The 25,145-nt window shown below is 43.5% G+C and overlaps 1 protein-coding gene across 1 annotated transcript in view; it reads left to right on the plus strand.

The window, feature by feature from the left end:
- Positions 1-25,145, plus strand: part of LOC137571678 (probable cation-transporting ATPase 13A4) — a 144,164-nt gene that overhangs the window by 64,621 nt on the left and 54,398 nt on the right. Inside the window, exons 9-14 of the mRNA XM_068281179.1 lie at positions 2,928-3,059; positions 4,350-4,514; positions 12,549-12,706; positions 17,051-17,239; positions 20,076-20,137; positions 24,758-24,908. Coding sequence (XP_068137280.1) covers positions 2,928-3,059; positions 4,350-4,514; positions 12,549-12,706; positions 17,051-17,239; positions 20,076-20,137; positions 24,758-24,908 — 857 coding nt within the window. The remainder of the gene's footprint in view (positions 1-2,927; positions 3,060-4,349; positions 4,515-12,548; positions 12,707-17,050; positions 17,240-20,075; positions 20,138-24,757; positions 24,909-25,145) is intronic.

The following is a 25,145-nucleotide window of genomic DNA, read 5'->3' on the forward strand; positions in this document are numbered from 1 at the left end:
TCCAATGAAAAGGAAATAAGCTTTTGCGGCATATAGCATATGGGGAACCACCAACTTTTTTATAATGTTTAATTTTAGACAATTGTAGGAGGGCATTTCATAGACCATCCTCTATTTTCTGATTTGACACTTTCCTGCTGCTTGTTCTTTTCTATGTAGAAGGATAGGGGTGATTGAGAGGTGCAGGCACTACAAAAAAACAACAATAGACGTTGGTCATTAGTGATCCAGCATGATGGATCACTTATGACATTGTCATCTGTACTTACAGGAGATGCTTAGTCTGTATGATATCTACTCTTATTGTTAGATCTTTGAGCTCCACTTAACTTGAATTGGATTATTTTATCCTAAAATAATAATAATGGTGACATTGGTTTTGCACCAAAAATCGTATCTATGTATTTTACTTTTACTTTTAAAGAGTCAGATACTCACCTAAGGAGAGGGAGGCTCTGGGTTCCATAGAGCATTCCCTTTCCTCTCCCAGGGCCCGCTGCTGTCCTGGCTCCCCCGTAGTGGTATTCGACCATTTCGGTCAAATACCGCTGTCTCCCGGCTGAAGGGAGGCTTTGGAAATGCTTTGGGAGCCCGAGTGCTCCCGGAGACGGGCCGCTCTACACTGCACACGCGCGCTCACCCTCTATGACGTACTCGCGTGTGCACCGCCTGTCTTCGGGAGGACTCGGCTCCTGGAGACTTCCAAAGTCCCCTCGGCGGGGGATACGAACGGAGGAGCCAGCGCAGCACCGGGGGCACCGGGCCTTTCCTCTCCTTAGGTGAGTATCTGCCTTTTAAAAAAAAATGGCGTTACATTAGCTTTACATTAGCTTTAAAAGGCACAGGAAGAGCAACCATTGCTTTCTAAAGGATCTTTCAATCATGTCAGAACTTTGCTGTTTTTCAAGATGCTCAAGTTGAGAGTGGAACAAGTATTGCTGAACTGGTGGTGACAGGTGTTGTGGTGGTTTCTCTGTAGTCTAATCAAGAGTGCCCAGCAGGCCCAACAGGGGTTTACTTAAGATAAGACTCCATCTCCATCATGCCAAGTGTCAAGAATAAGCTCAACTCAGTTATTCTGGACTCACACACAGGAACAGTCAGGCAAGGAAAAGCTCCAACTGGTCTCACTCATGTAGAATTTATACCCTGATTAGTCTAGTTGCATACATAAAAACGTTCTCCCTTTAAAAGAAACATTTGCAGAAGTAATTTTTCACTTGTTGCATGAAAACAGAGAAGCTGATGGGCCCAAATAATGCTGAATGATCACATTAATGATTGTTTATTTAATTAAATGATTGTTCCATTTAGCAGATTTTTTTACATAGATATAATCAATCATTACTAGTGGAGATATGATCACAAGTTGGATTCTTTCCAATCTATGAAATGTCACTGCGCTCCAATGGTAAAAGGATTATGACAGGGGATCGCAGCAAGAAAAAGGTCACTTCACCTTCACAACTAGTCAATAGGCAGGTATTACTGCGCTCCAATACCTCTCACGGAGGTTTAAAACCCTGTAAATAATCACAGACAAGTGCAAATAGTGCAAAGTATTGCCACAATAAAGCTGAAATCCGCACCACGTGAATGCACTCCTGGTGGTAAGGGTGCGGTTACAGATTTTTAGGGAGACGTCAATCGCTATCCTCTAGCCCCTGAATGAGTCACAACGTTGATGAAACGCGTAGGACGGAGCATGAGGAACATGATGACGTCACAGTAAGGAAGTGAGAAACCCGGTGGCGTGCGTTCTGTACCGCGGACTGAGCTGCTATTGTGGGATCCACTGTCTGGCGTTTGTATCAAATAAATATTGGATTTGCTTTTAAGAGAAGCCTGGCTGACCGGCGATTATTTATATGCAGTGTGACAAGACGCGCTTCTGGTGAGTGGGGCTACATAGGGGGAGTTTGACTATATCTTTCCCAAGGTGGTGGCACTACCCCCAGGAGTGCATTCACGTGGTGCGGATTTCAGCTTTATTGTGGCAATACTTTGCACTATGTGCACTTGTCTGTGATTATTTACAGGGTTTTAAACCTCCGTGAGAGGTATTGGAGCGCAGTAATACCTGCCTATTGACAAGTTGGATTCTTTAGTGGTGTGGATCGATTAAATGAACACTATCAAAGTTTACGTTTTTTTCCCCTGAAACCCAGTTAAGTTAGAAATTCTGTGTTTGGTAAGTTAAAAATGCACTGATTCAATCAGTCATTTTCTCAGTACAGCATGTGGAATAATCTGCCCTCAGATAAGAAGCCTCTCTGCTGTCGGCACATCATGGATTGTTTATTCATGTCCAGCAAGGCTAATGCAGAGGAAGAAAGGCATTCCTGTTATGGCCTATGATGACACACTGAATAGAAGAATATGTCACCAGTCACCCCTGCACTGTCCTAGCACTTTACAAGAACTGATAAGCTGATGGATTTTTTTTTCTTTTACTACCATTATCCATTACTAAGTCCCTTCTAACTCCAAAAAGGGCTTCAGGAAAAAAAATTAACTTTAATAGTTTTCCTTTAAATAGAAAATTTTCTTTCAATCTGAAGGATCTTATTGAAAATATGGTTTTTCGCTAAAAAATGAAGCATTGATGGGCACCATAAGGTGGGGAGGGATAACTTAGCTTGAGACGCTACATACTGTGTTGAAATTTAATCAAACAAAGTAAAAAAGTAGACAAATGTGCTCACAGCAATTTCTGACCAAGACTTCACCTATTACAAATGACTAAATGCACCCAATTTTATTCCACCCATCTTTCCATTTTCTTTCATTTTTCAGACTAAAATACTGAGTACAGGAGATATTCCTGTCATCAACATTCTTTGATAGATTTTGGGTAAAATTGCACAGTAATAAATATAATAAACAAATACTTCCCTTTATTACACCTTCACGTGATTTTTTTTCAGAGGTTGAAGAAGTTCAGTCCCAGTCTCTGGTTCCTGGAGATGTTATTGTACTGGGTGGGAGCAATCCTTTTCTGCCGTGTGATGCTATATTATTAAGTGGAGGGTGCACCGTGAATGAAGCAATGTTGACAGGTACCATACTGAGAACTCTAGAAACTTTTTCTATAGACAAAATACAACAAATTTCTGAATATAAGAAGATATAATTCACTAGGAGATAGTGACACCTCTCAATCTACTGTAATTTTACCTTTGCACACTTTCCAGATTACAGATGAAGCGAATAGTCATCAGTTATTCCCAAGAGCACAAGTGTTATTAATAACCAAATTTTACACCCTTACTTACTCCCATGTGATTTTTCAACTCTCTCTCTCTGTCCCAGGGAGGACGTTAAGGATATGTGCTCCTATTCCCTAGATAGGTTTTGATGCGCTGAATGCACACATGTTTGTGCTATGCATGTTACAGGGCCAGAGTTAGGACACATACGACACTGGGCTACCTCTACGCGGTGTATGTGACTACGCAAGAGACTTTATTCTTGTAACGAAGATCCTAGCTTTTAACTTAGCTGTAGGAACAGCATTGATTGCTGCATGATTTTTGTAAGTGGATTCGCATGAGGATTTGCATGAGTGTGCGGAAGTTAATTTTGATGTTTTGCTGTTTTGCTTGCCACACCCCCTTCCAGCACCTCCCCATTAAATCTACAACTGTTTAAATGTCCTAGCTCAAGGTGAGGAGTCTGGATTTTGTATTTTTTTAAAAGGGATCTATTACTGCCACACATTGCAAACAGATTTTTTTTTTTTATAGATTTCACTTTGAAATCTAGTAAAGATCTATAGAACTGCTTACTGCAGAGTGTTGGCAGGAGAGTATACTGATCTGTCCACTGGTGCACTCCTCCTGCGTTCTGTCTCCATCCTCCGCTGGCTGCCTTTTCCCTGTGACTCTGCAGTCTAGTCAAGTTACATGTGTGCTGCCAGGTCACAAGAAACAGGACAGAGACAGGAGGAAGCACAGGGCTATTTGTACTCGAATCTCGGCTCTGGCTGTTCAGTAAGCTGCACCTATTCAGTAAGGAGTTCTTTGGGCGAGACTCCCTAACACTGCTACTGCCTACTGAGTGCGCTCTAGTGGCTGCCTCATAAGTGCTTTGAGTCCGACAGGAGAAAGGCGCTATACAAAAAAAGGAAAAGGAATTATTATTACTCTATCTGGTGCCCTAAGCAAAAACCCTGTGTCCCCCTCGCCCCCATCATCAATCACAAGTAGTGCCACAAAAGCAAATTCTACCGTATTTTTTGTATCTAGCTGATACATTCACACAGATATCCAGTTTAAACATAACACACTTTAGTTATCAGCACCATGGTTTACCAGTGTAATTTACTTAGTTAACTTTTTTTTTTTTAGGAGAAAGTATTCCAGTGACAAAGACACCACTTCCAAATATTGACAATTCTATACCATGGATGGCACACAGTGGTGATGATTACAAGAGGCATATTCTGTTCTGTGGAACGCAAGTGATTCAGACAAAAGGCCAAGATCTTGTGAAAGCTGTTGTCTTACAGACTGGTATGCCAGAAATACATTTTTAACTTTGTAATTCTTTTATTTTTTGTGATCACACTGATTTTTGTCTTTATAAAGATACCAAAATATGTTTTGAAGATCTCAACATTTCTTTCAAGTTTCTCGTATGGTGTGGGTTTTTTAACCACTTGAGGACCCAGCCTTTACCCCCCCCCCCCCCTTAAGGACCAGCACTGTTTTTTATGATCTGTGCTGGGTGGGCTCTGCAGCCCCCAGCACAGATCAGGTTGCAGGCAGAGCGATCAGATCACCCCCTTTTTTCCCCCTATGGGGATGATGTGCAGGGGGGGTCTGATCGCTCCTGCCTGCCTGAGGTTTGCGGGGGGGGCACCTCAAAGCCCCCCTCCACAGCGAAACTCCCCCCTCCCTCTCCTACCTGTCCCCCCTGGTGATCGGGGCTGCACAGGACGCTATCCGTCCTGTGCAGCCTGTGACAGGACGTCCCCTGTCACATGGCGGCGATCCCCGGCCACTGATTGGCCGGGGATCGCCGATCTGCCTTACGGCGCTGCTGCGCAGCGCCGTTCAATGTAAACAAAGGAGACAAATGTCTCCTGCGTTTACATTTAGTCTGCGAGCTGCAATCAGCGGCTCGCAGGCTATTCACGGCAACCCGCTAGGTGATCTAAAAGGAAACGGCCGCTCGCGCGAGCGGCCTTTCCTGATTAATTAGGGAGGCACCTGGCGACGCAGATGTGCGTCGCTGGTCCTCCAGCTACCACTTTGCCACCGCAAGGTATGAGTGTGCGGTTGGCAAGTGGTTAAGAAAGGTTGGTTTAGATGAGCTTTTAGTAAATGGAACAAAGAAGACAGACATAACATCCCCTTAAAGAGGACCTGAACTATAAATACCAAAATAGATCAACAGCATCCTTTCAAAAAATTACTGGCAAAAAGTTAACACTATATGATCAAAAACATGTAAAAAAAATTATAAAATAAATCATTTAATTAGCCCATCCCACCTGTGAGGCTGTGACATAGCCTGCAGCGGCAGTCACGTGGTTACAGCCGGCAGGTTCGCAGAGGACACTGGGAAACCTGCGGGCATTTACATTTTACGTCATCAGGTGGCGCCTCGTAGGAAGCATAAAGCACCTCCACTGACAGCCAGAGCGAGCAGCAGAGCAGAGAAGACAGCGGAGGGAGGGTGAGAGGCCAGGAGACAGGGAGGGTGGATAGCGAGGCCAGCAGAGGAATGGAGGGAAGAGAGAGAGGCCATTAAACTGCAGAGGGAAGGAGCAGGGAGGGCAGAGAAGACGCTGAAAGCAAAGGAGAGGTGATATGAGTAGTGGAGAGACAGTGAACAGCAGAGAGCACATCAGACGCAACAGTGTGGAGACAGACCTCCACCCCCTCTCTCCAGCACATGAGAAACAGACTGGGGGCCAAGGCAGCCTGCAGGAAAGTGTAGCCAGCCATGCCACGGATACAAGTGACAGCAGCTAAAGCAGCCAGGTCAAGCCCAGCAATTAATCACCACAGAAAGGTTTGGGCTGACACAGTCTCACGTTCGTCTGTAGTTGCTGCCTGTGTACCTTCTCCCAACCCCCTGACTGCAGCTCTGACCCAGGTGCTGCGAGCAGGGGGAACTGTATTTCCCTATCAGAGAGTTTCTCTCCTCTCCTTCCTCATCATCCCCCACCTTGCCAGCATTCCTCTATTTGGTCTGCCTGGAGACGCTTATGAGGGCACAGGCAGAATGTAATCATGGGGGAAGGGAGCCTTATGATGTGCGCACTGATCTCCTCCTGCTGACCAGCCATGACCTGGGGTCAGTTTAACTCATTAGTTTCACCTTCCCTCAACACTTAACCTATTTTGGTTCCTGAACGTAGAAATTACGTCCAGGAACCATGCGCGCTACTGCGCGCTCCCGGCCCGCGGTTCGTTAGCCAGGCAATCAGTGAATCGGGCTATGGTGCCCGATCACTGATTCCTCTCCCCCGTTGAAAAAGCGACAGCTTCTCTCGGAAGCTGCACCTTTTCTGGCTGTTACCTCCCCCATGCGTCGCTCTAAGCGTATGTTACGCTTAGAGTGACGTCATGTAAACAAACTCATGGCCGCCATCTTGTGGCCAAAAAGTAATACTACAACTAAAAGTAAAAAAAAAATGAAAATCAACACACATTTACATTGTAAACCCATTGTTTACCTCCCACCCTCCCAAAACTACCCAAATAAAATGTTTAATATAAAAAAAAACAAAAAACATTACAATAAAAAAACAAAACATGTAAATATTTACCAAAGGGTCTAAAGTTTTTAAATATCAATGTAAAGATTAAATATTTCTATATTTTTTTTTATTTTAAACTTGTAAATAGTGATAGATGCAAAACGGAAAAAATGCACCTTTATTTCCAAATAAAATATTGTCGCCATACATTGTGATAGGGACATAATTTTAACGGTGTAATAACCGGGACATATGGGCAGATACAATATTTGAGTTTTAATTATGGAGGCATGTATTATTTTAAAACTATAATGGCTGTAAACTGAGAAATAATAAATTTTTTCCATTTTATTCTTATTCTTCCTGTTAAAATGCATTTACAGTAAAGTGGCTCTTAGCAAAATGTACCCCCCCCCCCCCCCCAGAAAGCCTAATTGGTGGCGGAAAAAACAAGATATAGATCAGTTCATTGTGATAAGTAGTGATAAAGTTATAGGCTAATGAATGGGAGGTGAACATTTCTCAAGTGAAAACGACGGATCGCGAATGGGTTAAAGGAGTTATCAGGCTAAATAAGAAAAATTAGGTTTATTCACCTGGGTCTTTCTCCAGCCCCTTGTAGCAGACTGTCCCACGCTGACCGCTCTGCTCCTCGTCGCACGATGCAGAGGCCAACTGCGGGGTCGGTCTTACTGCACCTGCGCGAGCCACCGCTGTCAATCATCGCCACTTTGTCCGCAGCGCACTGCGCAGTAGTTCTGCGCCTGCGCAGTAGTTCTGCGCCTGCGCAGTGCGCCGCGGACCACGTCGGCCTCTGCACTGTGCAGTGAGACCGGAACAGCGGCAGGGAGCAGAGCGGTCGGTGTGGGACAGTCTGCTGCAAGGGGCTGGAGAAAGCCGCAGGTGAGTAAACTTCATTTTTCTTATTTAGCCTGATAACTCCTTTAAAGCAGAACTAAAGACTGGGGAAAAAAAAGATTTACTTTATTTGGAACTTCTCCCAGCCCCCTGCAGACGTCCTCTCCCGTGCCAGTACTCAAAGATCCTCCGGCCCCTCACTGTGGCTCAGTTTATTCACCGCCGTCTTACAAGTAAACGGGTACTGTGCCTGCGCAGCTCTGGCTGCACGCATCCTTGTTTGCGCTCTTGTGGCCACTCCAGCAGCGTATTGCGCAGGTGCAGTACGATAAAATCTCTACAGCATCTGCGCTAGACTCTCCTAGTGAAAGGAGCGTGAACGAGTACAAACTGCACCTGGCGGGGGACCAGAGGATCGTTCCAGGTATGTGCGGGCACAGGACGGCTGCAGGGGGCTAATAGAAGCCCCCAGGAAGTGAATCTCTTTGCTTTTATTCAATCTTCAGGTCCACTTTAAAGTGGCCATACATCTATCGACTTTGAGGCCGATCAACCATCCGATTTGATTGTCAAATCGGATGAAAATCGGTGCTGCTAAGAGAATGCGTGATTGATGATGCAACCAATTTCGGGCCGAAATTGGTTGCATATATTGATCCGACATGATGAAAGATGTCGGGCCGTCGTGGTTGATCATGTGTACAGCTGTAACTGCGAGCGATATCAGAATGAGCGACAAAACCCCCAGCACTGTCCCCTCTAAAGTCAAATGTGTACTATACTTTGTGTCTGCAGCTGGCTCCGTCCACAATCTGCATACAGACATGTGCCTACGTTACTGCGGCAACCACCTGGGGCACGTGTATGCAGATTTCGGACGAAGCATGGACAGGTAAAGTATAGTGCAACAGGAAGGAGGGGCAGCGTCAAGGTGGTGGATGTGGTGTCACAAGGTTGATTCCCAATCGATATCAGCATAAAATCAATCGGGAATTGGCCTGCAGTGCATGGGCAACCAACTGATCTCTCTCTAATTAGATTCAATTAGAGAGAGATTTGTCTCTTGATTGAATCTGCCCATCATCGCCTGATGTATGGCTACCTTTGGAATGCTGCCAGATTACGTGTGTTTTGGAGGAAACTACGGTGGTGCTCAAACTTCCCCGGCAGGCCCACCACTGCTAAGGTCATGTATGTTTGACCACGCCCATGTTCTGTGGCGCGCCCCGCAGATTTTTTTGTCAGTAAATGTTTTAATCTTTGTCAGTAAAAAATAATGTGAAAGGTTGGCAACACTGGCACATAGGCAGAGGAAGGGGGAGAGGGGCATGCACGGCCAACACAGCTAAGAGCCATCCAAACAGCACTACAGGGAGCCTAGCAGAAGTGAAAGAGAAACAGAGCAGGCGTGAGGCAATGAACGTGTTTTTGTTATACTTTGTTTTTTTCCCCCTTTGCTTGAGAGGGGCTTTGATTGGCGTCATGATTAATAGTCAAAGAAATTGAGCCATCATGACTGCTCTTTGCCTGCTTATTGAATATTGTGCTGCACGCAACGTGATTCTCCCCCCTCTAAATGGAATGTCTGTGGTGTGCAGTAGAGCATTTCAAGCGTGTGCTTAGGGTGAAAGAAAGTGCAGAAAGCCTCATGAAAAGTAAGCATTAAGCTAATTCCTGCCACCTGCAATGTTTTTATGCTAGGTACACACAATGCGATTTTATGGCAGATTTCCTGCCCGATCGACTATATCCAACCTGTCAGATCAGATTTCGATTGATTTTCTGTTGAAGTGAACAGAAAATCTATCAATTATATCCAACATGTCCGATCTGATGTTAAACGGGCAGGAAATCTGCCAGAAAATCGCGTCGTATGTACTTAGCATTGGGGCTTTCTCTCAAACAGCATGGCTGTTGATAAGAGACAATAATTAGGAGAGACTTGTTGCCCACCTTTCAGCTGTTCAGCTATAAAGCCTCATCTAGACGGATCTATTAGATCTAATAAGAAATTGCATCGTGTGTAGGCGTCCAAATTGTTTCAGATCAATTTTGCGATAGATTTTGCATTGATAAGTACCCAAAATCTGTTGCAAAATCTAACGCAATCCGATTGGACCGGTTGGAAATTATCTAATAGATCCAATCTTACGGAAAATTCTACCGTGTAGATGAGGCTTTAGTATCATCTCAACAAAAGAAATGCAGCTATTGAGACACAAAGCACAGACATAAATCCACAAATGCTAAGTAGTGTACACACCACATATACAATGCAATTAGAACTGCTGTACTCAGCCCACAAAGACAATTACTAATACCTTCAGCTACAACAGAGTACAGCAGTTCTAATTGCATTGTACAGTATATGTGGTGTGTACACTACTTAGCATAAGTGGGTTTATGTCTGTGCTTTGTGTCTAAATAGAATAGAATTTCTTTTGTTGAGATGATTGGTGCATTGCAATTGTGGGTGATACTAGATATGTTTGCTTGCGTGTCGTATATATGTTAAGGCCAGAACCCGAAGTGTGGCCACTTCTAGTTCTGGCAGGCCACTTCGGGTTCTGGCCGGCCAATGTGCGACGTGGCCGCAGCGCAGCGGCAAATGTTAGAAATGGAATGTTACGCCGTCTCGCTGCGGCCAAATTGATGACAAGTTGCTTAATTTAATGAAATATAGCCGGCGGCAATGTAATAGATGAAGCCGCCGGCTTTCGCACTGCCTCTCTCTCTCCTCTCCCTGCCTCTCTCCTCTCCCCGCCTCCCATACAATATACGTAGCAGCCGGGGACACGTGTATCCCGAGAGTCGTTCGTCGCGGCAGGGGAATCCTGCCGTTCCTGCAGAGCGGGTGCTGGCAGAAGCAATGTCTGCAGCCTCCCCGCTCTGCTGCCCTGCTGCGACGAACGACTCTCCGGCTGCATGTCCCCGGCTGCTACGTATATTGTATGGGAGGCGGGGAGAGGAGAGAGAGAGAGAGGCAGTGCGAAAGCCGGCGGCTTCATCTATTACATTGCCGCCGGCTATATTTCATTAAATTAAGCAACTTGTCATCAATTTGGCCGCAGCGAGACAGCGTAACATTCCATTTCTAACATTGGCCGCTGCGCTGCGGCCACTTCGCACATTGGCCGGCCAGATCCCGAAGTGGCCGGCCAGAACTAGAAGTGGCCACACTACGGGTTCTGGCCGTAACATATATATGAATGTTTGTTCTTAGTTCTATTTCGGTGGGAATGAACTATTTATTGAGTGGTGGTATGACATGCATTTTATAGGTCTAATAACACTGTACAGCGCTGCGATCTGCTGACAGCAGAGTATAGACAAAATACAAAGCAGAAAGATGACAGGCTGGAAAACACAGGCAGACATAACATACACAGGCGCAGACAGATGACATCACTGTAACTGTACACTACCACAGGCTAATTTGCATACCGCACAGTGATTGGAGAAAGGAGCTGCTTGAAGAAGGAGGGACTGGAGGAAGTAGAAATCAGCTGGATGGCACTGTAAACTTGCCAGCCAACATGTGGCTGCACACACTGCACTAGAATGCAGTAACTCAAATAAGAACATCTGACAGGTATATTACAGCAAACATATATTTTATTTATTAAAGCAGTTTTATGCAACACATCAGATATTTTTACAGTATCACATTTTAAGGTCAGTTCCACTTTAAACTTGTTTAATGTTGTCTTTGTGCTACTTAAAGTGTACCCGATGCAACATGTGATATGATGAGATAAACATGTGTATGTACAATGCAAAACATATTAATAACCAGACAGAGGCGCTAAACCCGCTCCTGGACATTTGAGTACTCCCATTTTTTATGTTGCCTGAGGAAGCGGGCAGTAGACCCGTGAAACGCGTTGCAAAGTGTTGTTGTGGAGTAAGAATAAATCATGTCATTTTGAACGATAGCAAATTGTCTTCATTGGGGAGGTAAGTCATCCGGTACCCCCATTTTAGAATTTTAAGTTGTAGTGATTTTAATCTTTGGGCGCCTCTGTAACAACTTCGAATAATATTGTATCCACTGGCTGGATGGGTGTGAGCACCTTTTTCTATCTACGGAGAGCGACCTTTTAGCCTGAGCGGGGACAGGCCTAAATTCTCCGTCTGCGCGATCAGTGGTTGCCTGGAATCGGCAACCCATATTTGTGAGTAACATTCCTCATATTACAATTATGTAAAGTGATAACAATATCACACCATTGGGGCTCTCGTTTCTCTTTTTCTTTTCACATAATATTAATAACCAGGCTGTTTTACTTGTTTTATTTTGCTGCCTGAAAGATCAGAGTTAATTTTTAGGCATGGAAGTGACAGCTTCTGTCTTGTCTGTACCTTGTCGAGAATATAGTAAACATCACTGCTAAAAAATTTGACAGCCATACAATTTTCTTGGCAGAATACAACTTCTGAGAGCAGAGGAGAGATATAAAAAGGTCAATAGTTCATGAATTTTTATTTAGGGGTCACTGAGCAGAGAAAACAAAACATTAATTCAACTTTAATGTGTAATGCTTTTTGTGCAACTTGACAAAGGCCAGTTCTGGCCGAAACAGCAGTCTGTCGTTGCTTTCACGACATGAGCTAATAAAGTATTAGAGCTATAATACCTCGCTGTGGTGCCGGTCCTTTGTGGAATTTATTAATTCAACTTTGCAAATGTTTAAATATAAAATAAAACCATGAAATAGCTAAAAAATGAAATAAAAAGTCATTTTTAGGAGTAGGATACCGTAAATACAATTGTTTTGTCTTATGTGTGAGGGGTTGAAGCTATTTTTTCCTACATTTTTAACACAATGCCTAAAGTCCCCCCCCCCCCCCAAAAAAAAATAGTATTAATACTTACCTAGTTTTACAAATATTCCATCATCCTGGTCTGAAATTGCATATCTCCAAGTGAGCGACACGTATGTTCCTAATTACTAATCAATGATCAATTTTCCTTTAGGGTTTAATACGGCAAAAGGAGATCTCGTGAGATGCATTCTCTACAATAAAGCAATTAATGTGAAGCTACACAGAGAAGCACTTCGGTTTCTATCAGTACTTGTTATCATGGCTCTGTGTGCCGTAATCTACACAGCAGTTGTGTTCACAAAAAATGGGGTAAGTTTGTTTGCATTGGAAATTCTTTTCATTTGTGTAAATCCCATGTTTATTTGAGTTAATCTGAAAAAAAAACCATACTAACCTTGTGGGCAAGTACTTCTTCTGTAATTGTCTCAAAGATACATGTGCCTAGTACTGCACATGTTCCAACACATATGAATCAATGCACACATGTGCATTTAACCCTATTCTTTGCCAAGGAACATACTACACCACATGCAATTTTACCGATAATTAGTAAATATGGCCTAATATGCCAACTGGTACTGCCACCTCGATAATTGGAGCTAATTTGGACGTTATTTTAAACAAAATGTAACTCCTTACCAGGTATGTTGCGTTAAACCATGTTTTTCAGTAGATATACCAAACATAACTATTTTTTGAACCATTAATGCAATACTGAAGCAACACACAATAAAAAAAAAATGAGTGAAATACTTACCTATGGCAAGAGGAGGCTCTGAATATCATAAAGATTTCCCAGTCATCGCTTCATGCCCTTGTATCTGTGCTGTGCATGGCGAAGTTCTTTGACCAGCTCAGTTGACCAACTTGTCTCCGCCCCTCCTCAGGGCAGACAAAGCTCTTGAATGCACAGTTCAAATGTGCCCGTCTTCATACGTAGTACTTGTGAGTACTTCCAAAGCATGTAGGGGAGTCCAGAAGGAACAGAACTTCACTGGTGAACAGAGCAGGAACCAGAGCATGAAGCACAGACTGGGAAGGTTCTGTAGCCTTCCCTCTCCATTGGTGAATATTTCTTTCATTTTTTGCGCCTCTTCAGTATTGCTTTAAGTAATGTAGCACAGTGGCTCTTGTTTTCTCTCCTTCATATAGCTAATTCATTAATAACCTCTAGATCCTGCTATAGTAACTTAATTCCATGCTTTCTTGGTGCTAGCAGGACCGGCTTTGACTGGTGACAGAATAACCTGTAGTTAAAATCATGGATTAGAAGAAAGCAAAAAGCATGACTGGAGGGATTTGTGAGACAGGCTACAGTGACTACTTTGGATGTTTCAGAGTGGCAACAAGAACTAGTAGCAACATGACCTGCCCAGTCTAACAAAACCTGGAGGTGGAAATGACAATGCAGGTGCTTATGAACAGCCACTAGAAGAAAGCACACTTTGTTTGTCTCATGCCATTCTGCATTACTTTGGGGTTGATTCACAAAGCTTTTCAATAATTATCTCTCCTTTTTTTTGCTTTGCAAGTGTTGAAATGTTACTTTAGACATAGGGGGCTTGATTCACAAAGCCGTGCTAACTGTTTAGCACGGGTGTGCTAAACAGTTAGCGCGTGAAGTGCCGTTCACGGACTTTTGCGTACGCAAAGTGCCGCGATTCGCGCGATCGCGGACTTTTGCGTGCGCAAAAGTCCGCGAATGGCACTTCACGCGCTAACTGTTTAGCACACCCGTGCTAAACAGTTAGCATGGCTTTGTGACTCAAGCCCAGGGTGGGAAATAGCAAGGAAGAGATAATTCATCAGATACGTTTTGTGAATAAATGCCTTTGTGTGAGAGAGATTTAAAAAAGTAGAATATAAGGTATGTTTCCATGCTGAACTGAGATGCAGATTTATCAAAGCAGGAGAACATTTAGGGCAAACATAGAGCAGTTTCCCAAACCAAAACAATCAGGTTTTAGCTGCTAAACAAAACAAGGATCCAGACTGGTATCTCTGGGCTCTGCATCATTGTTTTCTGCACCTGTCTTTGTAAATCTGCCCAAGTATGTAGCGCAGTCTGTAAAGGACATTACATACTGAGAAAAGATTAGTTATTTAGGGTCTGCTGTTGTCCAGTTCTTAATCCAATTTTGTGCTGATGTGCATGTAAATAGTGATGGTTTTCAAATCAAATTCAGAATACCCGAATACTACCATACACCACAGTTCAGCATCATTTCAGTATGAAACAACCAGATGATCAAGGGCAGTAGGTGCACTTAACAGCGCATTCCACATGAACCAGGAGGAGAAAGCATTGGAGTTAGTGGCAACGCACCATGAAGTGCACATAAGAGAACTGCCACTCACCCTGTCCACTTGTTCAGTGCTAAAATGGTGCTGAATTGTGGTCTATGTCAGTATTGGGGTGTTCCTAATTTGCAGGGGCGTAGCAATAGGGGTTGCAGAGGTAGCCACCGCATCGGGGCCCTTGGGCCAGAGGGGCCCCCGAAGGGCCCTCCCTCAACTACAGTATTAGCTCTCTATTGGTCCTGTGTTCATAATAATCACTTCTATAGATACTTTGAATAGTGGTAATTATTAAGGCCTCTTTCACAGTGGGACGTTGCATTTTCATGCGATGTTAAAGTCGCAACGCAAACTAACGCAACGTCCCAAAAATGTCACAACGCAACTCTATGCCCTGCTATCGTCGCATACAGTAGGCATACAGGCAATGAAAAGTATGCTTCCAGGTCATTACTGAGCATGTGCAAACAGTCCAACGCAGGTAATAACGTGTATAACGCACAGCATGCAGGACTTTCTAATAATGCTACACATTACACACAAACACAACGTGTGCACTGTGAATGTTGCACAGACTTTGTATTGCTGTGCGTTAGTCCACGTTAAAACTTTTCCTAACGTGCGACTTTAACGTTGCACTGTGAAAGAGGCCTAACAAACTGTTCCCCATCCCCTTCTTGCACCTCAGACACTGTAGTTGCCATTGGCAGGTTTTGGTGCGCGGTATCAATTGTTATGTATAGAGTACTTGGGGGGCCCCATGTAAAACTTGCATCGGGGCCCACAGCTCCTTAGCTACGCCACTGCTAATTTGATATGCCTAATTCAACCATCAGAATCAGAAATATTGTGATTGCCAAGCACGACCAGGTCGAGCCCGAAATTGGGTTTGGCACATACAATTGGTCAGAGTAGGGATAGAAAGAATAGATAACAGAAAAACATGAACAGGAATGCAAATATATAATTATAACAGAAATGCCAATTAAAATTAAATAAACAGAATACAGTTCCGAACACAGTGTTAAACTGGATAGGTCAATTGATACGCCGAAGTGCAAATTAATAATTATCCATCAGGAGTGCAAATTATTAGTTCTAATCAGGAGTGCAAATTAAAATAAAATAGCAGGGTACAATTCGGAATGCAGTGTTAAACTGGATAGAACAATTGAACCAATTAAGCTTTAGGGGATGTAAAGAGAAGGGGGTGGGTGCTGGATGTGGAACAGCCTGAAAGGTATTCAGGAGGTTGGCATTACGGGGAAAAAGTTTCGAGGTTCTGGTGGAGATGGGCCAAAACCTATGGCCTGAAGGGAGCTGGCTAAAAAAGCAGTGACCAGGGTGTGATGGGTCACCGGCAATCCTTAGTGCTCTGGAGCATAGTATGGAGTTGTGGAGGAGATTGACTGAGGGGAGAGGTCTTCCGATGGTTTTCTCCAATCGAATGATTTTCTTAAGTTTGTATCTATCTCTGGTGGAAGAGCCACTGTATCAGACTAAGATGGATGAGCAGAGGACGGTATAAAAGCAGGTCAGCAGCTCTTGGGCCATGCTAAACTTCTTCACTTGGCAGAGGAAGAAAAGCTTCTGCTGGGTTTCCAGCTCAGGTTCTTGGAGATGATAGTGCCCAAGAGGTGGACGCTGGCCACTCTTTTTACCTCTGTACCATCAATGTAGATTGGTGGAGGGGTGGGGGTGTGCTTCCTGAAGTCTACTATCATCTCTACCATTTTGGCTGTATTGAGGACCAGCCTGTTCTCCCTACACCACTGGCAAATTCTGTCCACCTCTTGACGGTAGGCCTGTTCATCACTGTTTGCTACCAGGCCAGTGATGATGGTTTACCGAATTCACAGTGCATCTGCAGTTGTTCGTGCAGTGGGAGAACAGGGTCAGCAACAGGACGCAGCCTTTTGGAGCCCCTGCATTCATTACCCTTGGTTGAGAGGTGACATCCCCTAGCTTAATAACTTGAGATCTGTTTGTTAGGAAGTATGTGATCCAGCGGCAGAGGGTTGAAAGGACATTCAGTGCTGCAAGACTGGCCTGCAGTATGCTGGGGCAGATGGGATTAAAAGCCAAGCTGAAGTCCAGTTGAAGGACCTGGCATATGTGTTCCATTTGTCCAGGTGGTCATTTGTGAGCTCTAGGCAGATGTGTGAGCTCTAGGCAGACACCAACGCTACATGTAAATACTGTGGAACATAACATACTTTATGCAGATCATTTTTATTCTGAAATGGTTTTACATTTGCGTTCTAAAATGGTTTTAAATTATGATTTTTTTTCTTCTATGGCAAGTTGTCTAGAAAGGGTACCTTACAGAGTTTTTCCCATTTTTATATTCCACAGGCCAATGTACATGACATAGTACTAATGTCATTACTGATGCTAACAGCAGCTGTGAATGCAGCCCTACCAGCCACCCTTACCTTGGGCCTTCTATATGGACAAACAAGACTGAAGAAACTGGGGATATTTTGCATAAGTCCTCAAAGGATTAATTTAGCTGGACAGATAAATCTAGTATGTTTTGACAAAGTAAGTTTAATCTCACAGAATGGTTGGTATTCTATTAATATTTTACATGATATTAGGAATGTCAGAAGAAACTACAAAAGCATTATGTGAATTTTTAAAGCCCTTCTACTTGTACCATTCCAGAAACACCATCCTATTGCTTAGTAATCAGAGTGCTCAAATGTGACCTTTTTTCTGTGAAAAGCTTTATGCAGTTATAATTTTGACCTTTTGATTTCATCATGTGTACCTAGCATAATACTTTTAGTCATATATCCAGAACATGCAGATCAGGTGTTTCTGACTGAAGTCTGACTGGAGTAGGCCCATGCTTGGTTCAAGTGTGTGATTCAGCCACTACTGCATTTAAAGAGAACAGAAAGACTATAAATAATAATAAATATGCCAGTCTCCATATCCCTTCCAGTTCAGATGTCCTTTAACTTCTTGCTGACCGCTCCATGCCAATTGTCGTGAAAATGGCAGCAGCCCCAGGACCGCTCCACGCCGATTGGCGTGAACGGCCTTCTATGGGGCTAGCAGGAGAGCGCAGCATCGATGCGCGTGCATCTTCTCTTGGCAGCTCTGCCTTCAGTCTCCCAGCGGCGATCGCTGATCGGAGACTGTTAGATGCGAAACCGCCGTCTAATATACCTGTACAGCGCTGTGATCTAAGGCAGCGCTGTACTGGGGACAGCCGTGTGGCACGGCTGTCCCCTGGGGAACACAGAAGCAATCGGATGTGATAGGCTGACAGGGGGAGGGAGGGAAAATCATTAAAAAAATACACATTTGTATTGAAAAAAAAAAAGACAAATATATGTAAAAAAAAAAAAAACATTGGGGGAGCAATCAGACCCCACCAACAAAGAGCTCTGTTAGTGGGGAGAAAAGGAGGGGGGGGGGAATCACTTGTGTGCTGAGTTGTGCGGCCCTGCAGCAAGCCCTTAAAGCTGCAGTAGCCAAATTTATGAAAAATGGCAGGTCTTTAGGGGGTTTAACACTGCGGTCCTTAAGTGGTTAATGCAAATCACAAAGAAAATGAGTGCACACCAATAAAATGCTTGTTATGACAATATTCCAAGTCACAATGCTTTTCAATGCACAAAATTATCTGGCGGTGCAACATTCGGATATAAACAGAGAGTCAATGAGTATATTGAAGGAGAAAAACAATCCAGGAGAAATCCACTTGGTATCAAAAGCAACATTTTTCTAAACTTAAATAGACAAATTCTTATATAGGCAAAACCGCAGATAAAATACAATATAATACAATACAATAACATTTGTAAAGCGCTTTTCTCCCATAGGACTCAAAGCGCATAGGACTCAAAAATATACTTAGGATTGATTATCGTTTCGCCCCTCAATCAGGGCTTATTCCAGATAGTCTGGAAAAAACCCTGATTGAGGGTAGAGATGTTGCGAACCTCCGATTTTCGGTTCGCGAACCCCGTTCGCGAACTTTCGCGGAAGGTTCGGTTTGCGCGAACTTTCGCAAATCGCAATAGACTTCAATGGGGAGGCGAATGTAAAAAGTTAGAAAAATTTCTGGTGGCTAGAAAAATGATAGAAATTGGTTATTCCATTCCGTTTGGTCGGAACGGAATTGCTTTTTCAATCAGACGGAATTCAGAAATTGCCTGTGAAATTCTGCTGGTATCCGTTGATGGTTTTAAGCTGAATATTCACTTCAATGGCATCAAGTCCTAGAGAGAGAGAGAGAGAGAGCTCATTTTTCTCTTGGGTATATCACAATGGTACAAGCTAGGCTGGCTTCAGCATGTAGCATGTGTTGCGTTGGTGGTATAATGGTTAGGATAGCAGCCTACCGAGCACTAGACTTGGGTTCGATTCTCAGCCAATGTATGTAAGCTGGCTTTTTAAATCCTACATTTCACTAAGCAAGCTCATTTTTCTCTTGGATATATCATAATGGTACATGCTAGGCTGGCTTCAGCATGTAGCATTGTAGTGTGTTGTGTTGGTGGTATAATGGTTGGGATAGCAGCCTACCGAGCACTAGACCTGGGTTTGAATTCCAGCCAATGTGAGTTGGCTTTTTACATACTACAAATCCTTAAGCAAGCTCATTTTTCTCTTGGATATATCATAATAATACATGCTAGGCTGGCTTCAGCATGTAGTGTTGGTGGTGGTATAGTGGTGAAGAGAGCTACCTAGCAAGCACTCAGACCTGGGTTCAATTCCCGGCTAAGGTATGTAAGCTGGCTTTTGAAATCCTACAATTCCCTGGAAGACGACCCTCCCTCCGGGAGTGAGGGAGGAGGGAGTAATATAAGGAATAACAATCAGCTAGGAACAAGCCTACAAGAGCATAACTAAGCTCTCCCTAGCAGAGTCTGTCAGTAGCTGTCCCTTAACTAATAATTGTAGGCAGACAAGTGAGTAAAACGGCAGGAGAACCTTGCCTTTTATAAGGGGGGGTGGGGATCCAGCAGTGAGTGCAGTCTGATTGGTGACAATGTGCCTGCTGACTGTGATGTAGAGGGTCAAAGTTGTGCTCAATGGAGCATTATGGGGCGAATCGAACTTCCGCAAAAGTTCGCCTTCGCTGGCGAACGTGAACCACCCAAAGTTCGCCTGGAACTGTTCGCCGGCGAACCGTTCGGGCCATCTCTAATTGAGGGGGTGAAACGACCGTCAACCCTCCTCAGCACCTTCCTTATTCTGCTGCATGTGGTGATAAGTATATTTTATCAGATTTCCTTTAAACTGCTGTAGGTGTACTGGTTCAATTTAAAGAACTAAATAAGCACTTCAAAAAGGGAAAGCATTTTAAGAAAATGAAATAATATATTGAAATATAGTTAATATGTATTTCTTTTCATAGACAGGTACTTTAACAGAAGATATCTTAGACTTACACAGTATTCTGCCTTGTGATAACAGACGGTAAGCCTTACGTAACCAAATGAGTAATATTTGTTTCCCCAGTACTGTATACTGAATATACTTTGAGAGTAATTTACTAAACCAAGGGATTGTGCATTGTAATCTCTCATTAGAGTTCTGCCAACCACAGTCACCTACTAAGCAGGCAAGTAGCAGCATTATAAAGTGAGTGCAAGTTATCATACTTTTTTTTTTCTTTTTTGTACATGGAGCTGTCCCAGCTGCTTTTTAGCTGTGCATGGCTCCACTGAAACAAATACAGAAACAGTTCATAAGATATACCAGCTATTACAACCTCACCACCAACCAAATGGTATAGGCCCTCTTCTCTGCTTTACTGGAAGCACATATGCTTCAAGAGGTGATGGTGCAGCAGTCACCAGGGCTGCTGCTCTCACAAGCTGTTTGTTAACCCTAAAGGTTGCCTTCATGCTACACGTAAGTGGTAAAATTGTCCATTCAAGATTGGATGTGCATAGTACACACCTGTAACGATCGGTGTCAGCACACAGAGAGAATCTGATTATTGGTGATCTGCAGTATCACCAAGAATACAGATATACACCTGATTATTGATGATCTGCAGAATCACCGATAATACAGATATATTACTAACCTCTGGACACCTATGTATATAAGAGTGTTTGGTGTAACAGTAATACTCTGAGAAACACACCTGATGAGCAGGTGATCTTGGGCAGTATATGCAATACTGCTTTAGAGAATACAGGAACCTTCCAGCAGCCTCAGACTCTCCAAGGGGTGGAGTCAGGCTGGAGGTAGGAAGGACTAGAGAGTGAGTGACACCTGAAGGTGGACGTCACTGACAGATCTGGAGACTATCTCTTAAGGAGAGAGATAGCTCTCGAGGTCGGGCAAGCCAGGTCGGCAACACACAGACAGACAAAGTACAAAGACAGGAAGCTGATTCGGTATCCAAGGCAAGCTGGGTTTGGCCACAGAGTATCAGATGTGCAAGGTACCGAATCAGATATCAGAGGAGTAGTCAGGAAAGCAATAAGTCATAACAGATATCAAACAATGCCTAGTCTGGGTGTGAGGTCCGTGGTCTCAACACCCTGGAACTAGTCTGATGTATAACAGAATGATAACACAAGTTCCCTAGACTGGGTGTGAGGTCCGTGGTCTCTACACCCTGGAACTAGTCTGATGAATAACAGAATGATAATACAAGTTCCCTAGTCTGGGTGTGAGGTCCGTGGTCTCTACACCCTGGAACTAGTCTGATGAATAACAGAATGATAACACACGTTCCCTAGTCTGGGTGTGAGGTCCGTGGTCTCTACACCCTGGAACTAGTCTGATGTATAACAGAATGATAATACAAGGTACCTAGTCTGGGTGTGAGGTCCGTGGTCTCTACACCCTGGAACTAGTCTGATGTATAACAGAATGATAATACAAGTTCCCTAGTCTGGGTCTGAGGTCCGTGGTCTCTACACCCTGGAACTAGTCTGATGAATAACAGAATGATAATACAAGTTCCCTAGTCTGGGTGTGAGGTCCGTGGTCTCTACACCCTGGAACTAGTCTGATGAATAACAGAATGATAATACAAGTAATCTGGCTCAGTGTGAATTCCCAGGTCCTCCTGGTTCAAACACACTGTAGGATCTGACTAGGTCTGAGTGCTTCCACGTAGTGTTCGCAACGGCAGACAACTTGTGACTGGCCAGCAGTAACTATATATGGAGTAGTGCTCTCTGGCGCCACCCCTAAGTGATCAACCAATAGTTACCAGCTCTGAGGTCAGCTGACCGGCCTGGTCAGCTGATCCCCCCTTGCCCACCATAAAAGTTCTGCCTCTCAGCGCGCGCGCGTATTCCTAAGCCTGTGTGAACTAACAGACTCAGCCACACCAGACACACGCTGCTGCGTGCAAACCGCCGCGCTGGACGCGGAACCAGCCGCCTTGCAGTCAATACATGCGGCCGCTTTTCCGCGTTCTGCCATGTTACCAGACGCACGCTTCCGCGTGCAAACCGCCGCATTGGACGCGGAATCAGCCGCCTTGCTGTCAGCACACACGGCGGCTTTTCCGCATTCTCTCACAACACCTTTAGTAAAACGAGTGAAGCTACATATTGAAATAAAAGGTTTAGAAAATCTGTTTTAAACTATAAAAGCTATTACAACAAATCTTCAGTTATTCAAATAAAATGAACAGATTCACTCTAACTAAATAAGTCATATTAATTCTGCTCCACCCTTCACCAAATTATAGCGATTTTATTAGAAGGTGGCATCAGTTTTCCCCCGTATGTGCTAATATTTACATGTACATTAATACACTAATACATTTAATATGTACATATTTGGTAGTGTCCATGATTTATGGTAGATTCTTAACATAAACAAAATATTTTTATATTTTAAGTTAATACAAATTATGGTCAAGTTGCATCAAAATAATTCCATATACATGTCTGAAGTTACTACAAGAAAATAGTCAAGTTGCGTGTTTTTTATTGTTGTTGTCTGTTGTAATAATAATTTTGACATTTTTATCATAGATTGCTATTTTTTTTTTAATTTGCAAGTTCTCAAGGGCAGGAACCTTCTCCTAGTGTTTCCTTTTCTGATGTAACTTATCACATGAACATGTGCCAGTATTGGTGATGTCTCAAACCACACATCAACTATGTGTGTATTTGTACTGCTGGATGTCCGGATTGTACAGAGCGCAAATATCTACGCTCCCCACTATTTGTTTTGTACTATGTACAATAGGGATGGTCGCTGGATTCCGCGGAATTGTAAATTCCGCGATTCCAGCCGGAAATAGGTGATTCCGGTTCCAATATGACGGAACGGAATTGCTATAGCGCTAAAATGGAATTCCGCGGAAATTAAATTTGTATCCCCACCAAACTGATTTCTGCCTAATAACAGGTATTTCTACTCCTTCCTTGCTCCCTTCCTCCTCCCAGAGGGAGGAGGGTCTCATCTTCCAGAGGATTGTACTATTTCAAAAGCCAGCTTACATACCTTGGCCGGGAATTGAACCCAGGTCTGAGTGCGTGGTAGGTAGCTCTCTTCACCACTATACCACCACCAACACTACATGCTAAAGCTAGCCTAGCATGTACCATTATGATATATCCAAGAGAAAAATGAGCTTGCTTAAGCATTTGTAGCATGTCAAAAGCCAACTCACATTGGCCAGGAATAGAACCCAGGCCTCCCGCTCTGTAGGCTGCTATCCTAACCATTATACCACCAACACAACACACTACAATGCTACATGCTGAAGCCCGCCTAGCATGTACCATTGTGATATATCCAAAAGAAAAATGAGCTTGCTTAGGGAATTGTAGGATTTAAAAAGTCAGCTTACATACATTGGCTGGGAATTGAACCCGGGTCCAGTGCTTGGTAGGCTGCTATCCTAACCATTATACCACCAACACAACACACTACAATGCTACATGCTGAAGGCAGCCTAGCACGTACCATTGTGATATACCCAAGAGAAAAATGAGCTCTCTCTCTCTCTCTCTCTAGGACTTGATGCCATTGAAGTGAATTTTCAGCTTAAAACCATCAACGGATACCAGCAGAATTTCACAGGCAATTTCAGAATTCCGCCAGATTGAAACGGAACGGAATGACCAATTTCTGCCTAAAATTGCGGAAAATACAATTCCGCGGAAAGCGGTGACCATTCCTACTAGAGAGAGAGAGAGAGAGAGAGAGAGAGATAGAGATAGAGATAGAGATAGAGATAGAGATAGAGAGAGAGAGAGAGAGAGAGAGAGAGAGAGAGAGAGAGAGAGAGAGAGAGAGAGAGAGAGAGAGAGAGAGAGAGAGAGATGAATCTACCTGGCTATCTGGGGTTCTCTTCAGACAACTGTTGAACACAAAAAGTGGTGGTGGTATAATGGTTAGGATAGCAGCCTACAGAGCGGTAGGCTTGGGTTCTATTACTGGCCAATGTGAGTTGGCTTTTGACATGCTACAAATCCTTAAGCAAGCTCATTTTTCTCTTGGATATATCATAATGGTACATGCTAGGCTGGCTTCAGCATGTAGTGTTGGTGGTGGTATAGTGGTGAAGAGAGCTACCTACCACGCACTCAGACCTGGGTTCAATTCCCAGCCAAGGTATAAAAGCTGGCTTTTGAAATACTACAATTCCCTGGAAGACGAGACCCTCCTCCCTCCGGGAGGAGGGAAGAAGGAAGGAGGGAGAAAGAAGAAAAAGGACTAAGGGAACGGTTAATAGGGTCTATGGGCTACGATATAGGATAGACAAGGTTGCTTTTTGCGATTATTTAAATTTTTCCGTCGGAATCCGGAATTCCGCTGAATTTCGTAAAAATCCCGCGATTGCGATTATTTAAATTTTTCCGTCGGAATCCGGAATTCCCGCTGAATTTCGTAAAAATCCGGATTAATTTTCATAGCGACAGAATTTAGCGCTAACGGAATCTGCGAATTCCGGCGGAACGGAATTTGCTAGTTCCGATCATCCCTAATGTACAACACTACGAAAGACGTTGGTGCTATATGCATAAAAATAATAATAAAATATATGCTCACATTGATTTGTATTTGATATCTTTGCAGATTTCAGGAGGGTATTTGATATCTTTGCAGATTTCAGGAGGAGATCTTGCTCAGCTCTTCCAATACTTTGACTTGGAGTCTTGCTCTTCAGGTCATGGCTTCCTGCCATTCCTTGATAAAGCCAGATGGAAAATTAAATGGAGACCCAATGGACTTGAAGATGTTCGAAGGGACAAGATGGGCAAGTTATCACTCATAAATCACTTGTAATCTCTATTAACCAAGAGATCTATTATTCAATCCTTTGTCTGGTGTGTCTGATTGCTAGAGTGATATTCTGAAGAGTGCTGTTATACAATTACTACATGCAACTAAACAAATTATTTTTGCATATGGATTCTGTAAGAGAAAATAAATTTGTCTTAATATGAAAAACATCATTATCCTTGATTTAAAAAAAGTAAAGATAAAGTATAGT

Source organism: Hyperolius riggenbachi, chromosome 4 (genome assembly GCF_040937935.1).
Source record: "Hyperolius riggenbachi isolate aHypRig1 chromosome 4, aHypRig1.pri, whole genome shotgun sequence".
NCBI classification, from domain to species: Eukaryota; Metazoa; Chordata; class Amphibia; order Anura; family Hyperoliidae; genus Hyperolius; species Hyperolius riggenbachi.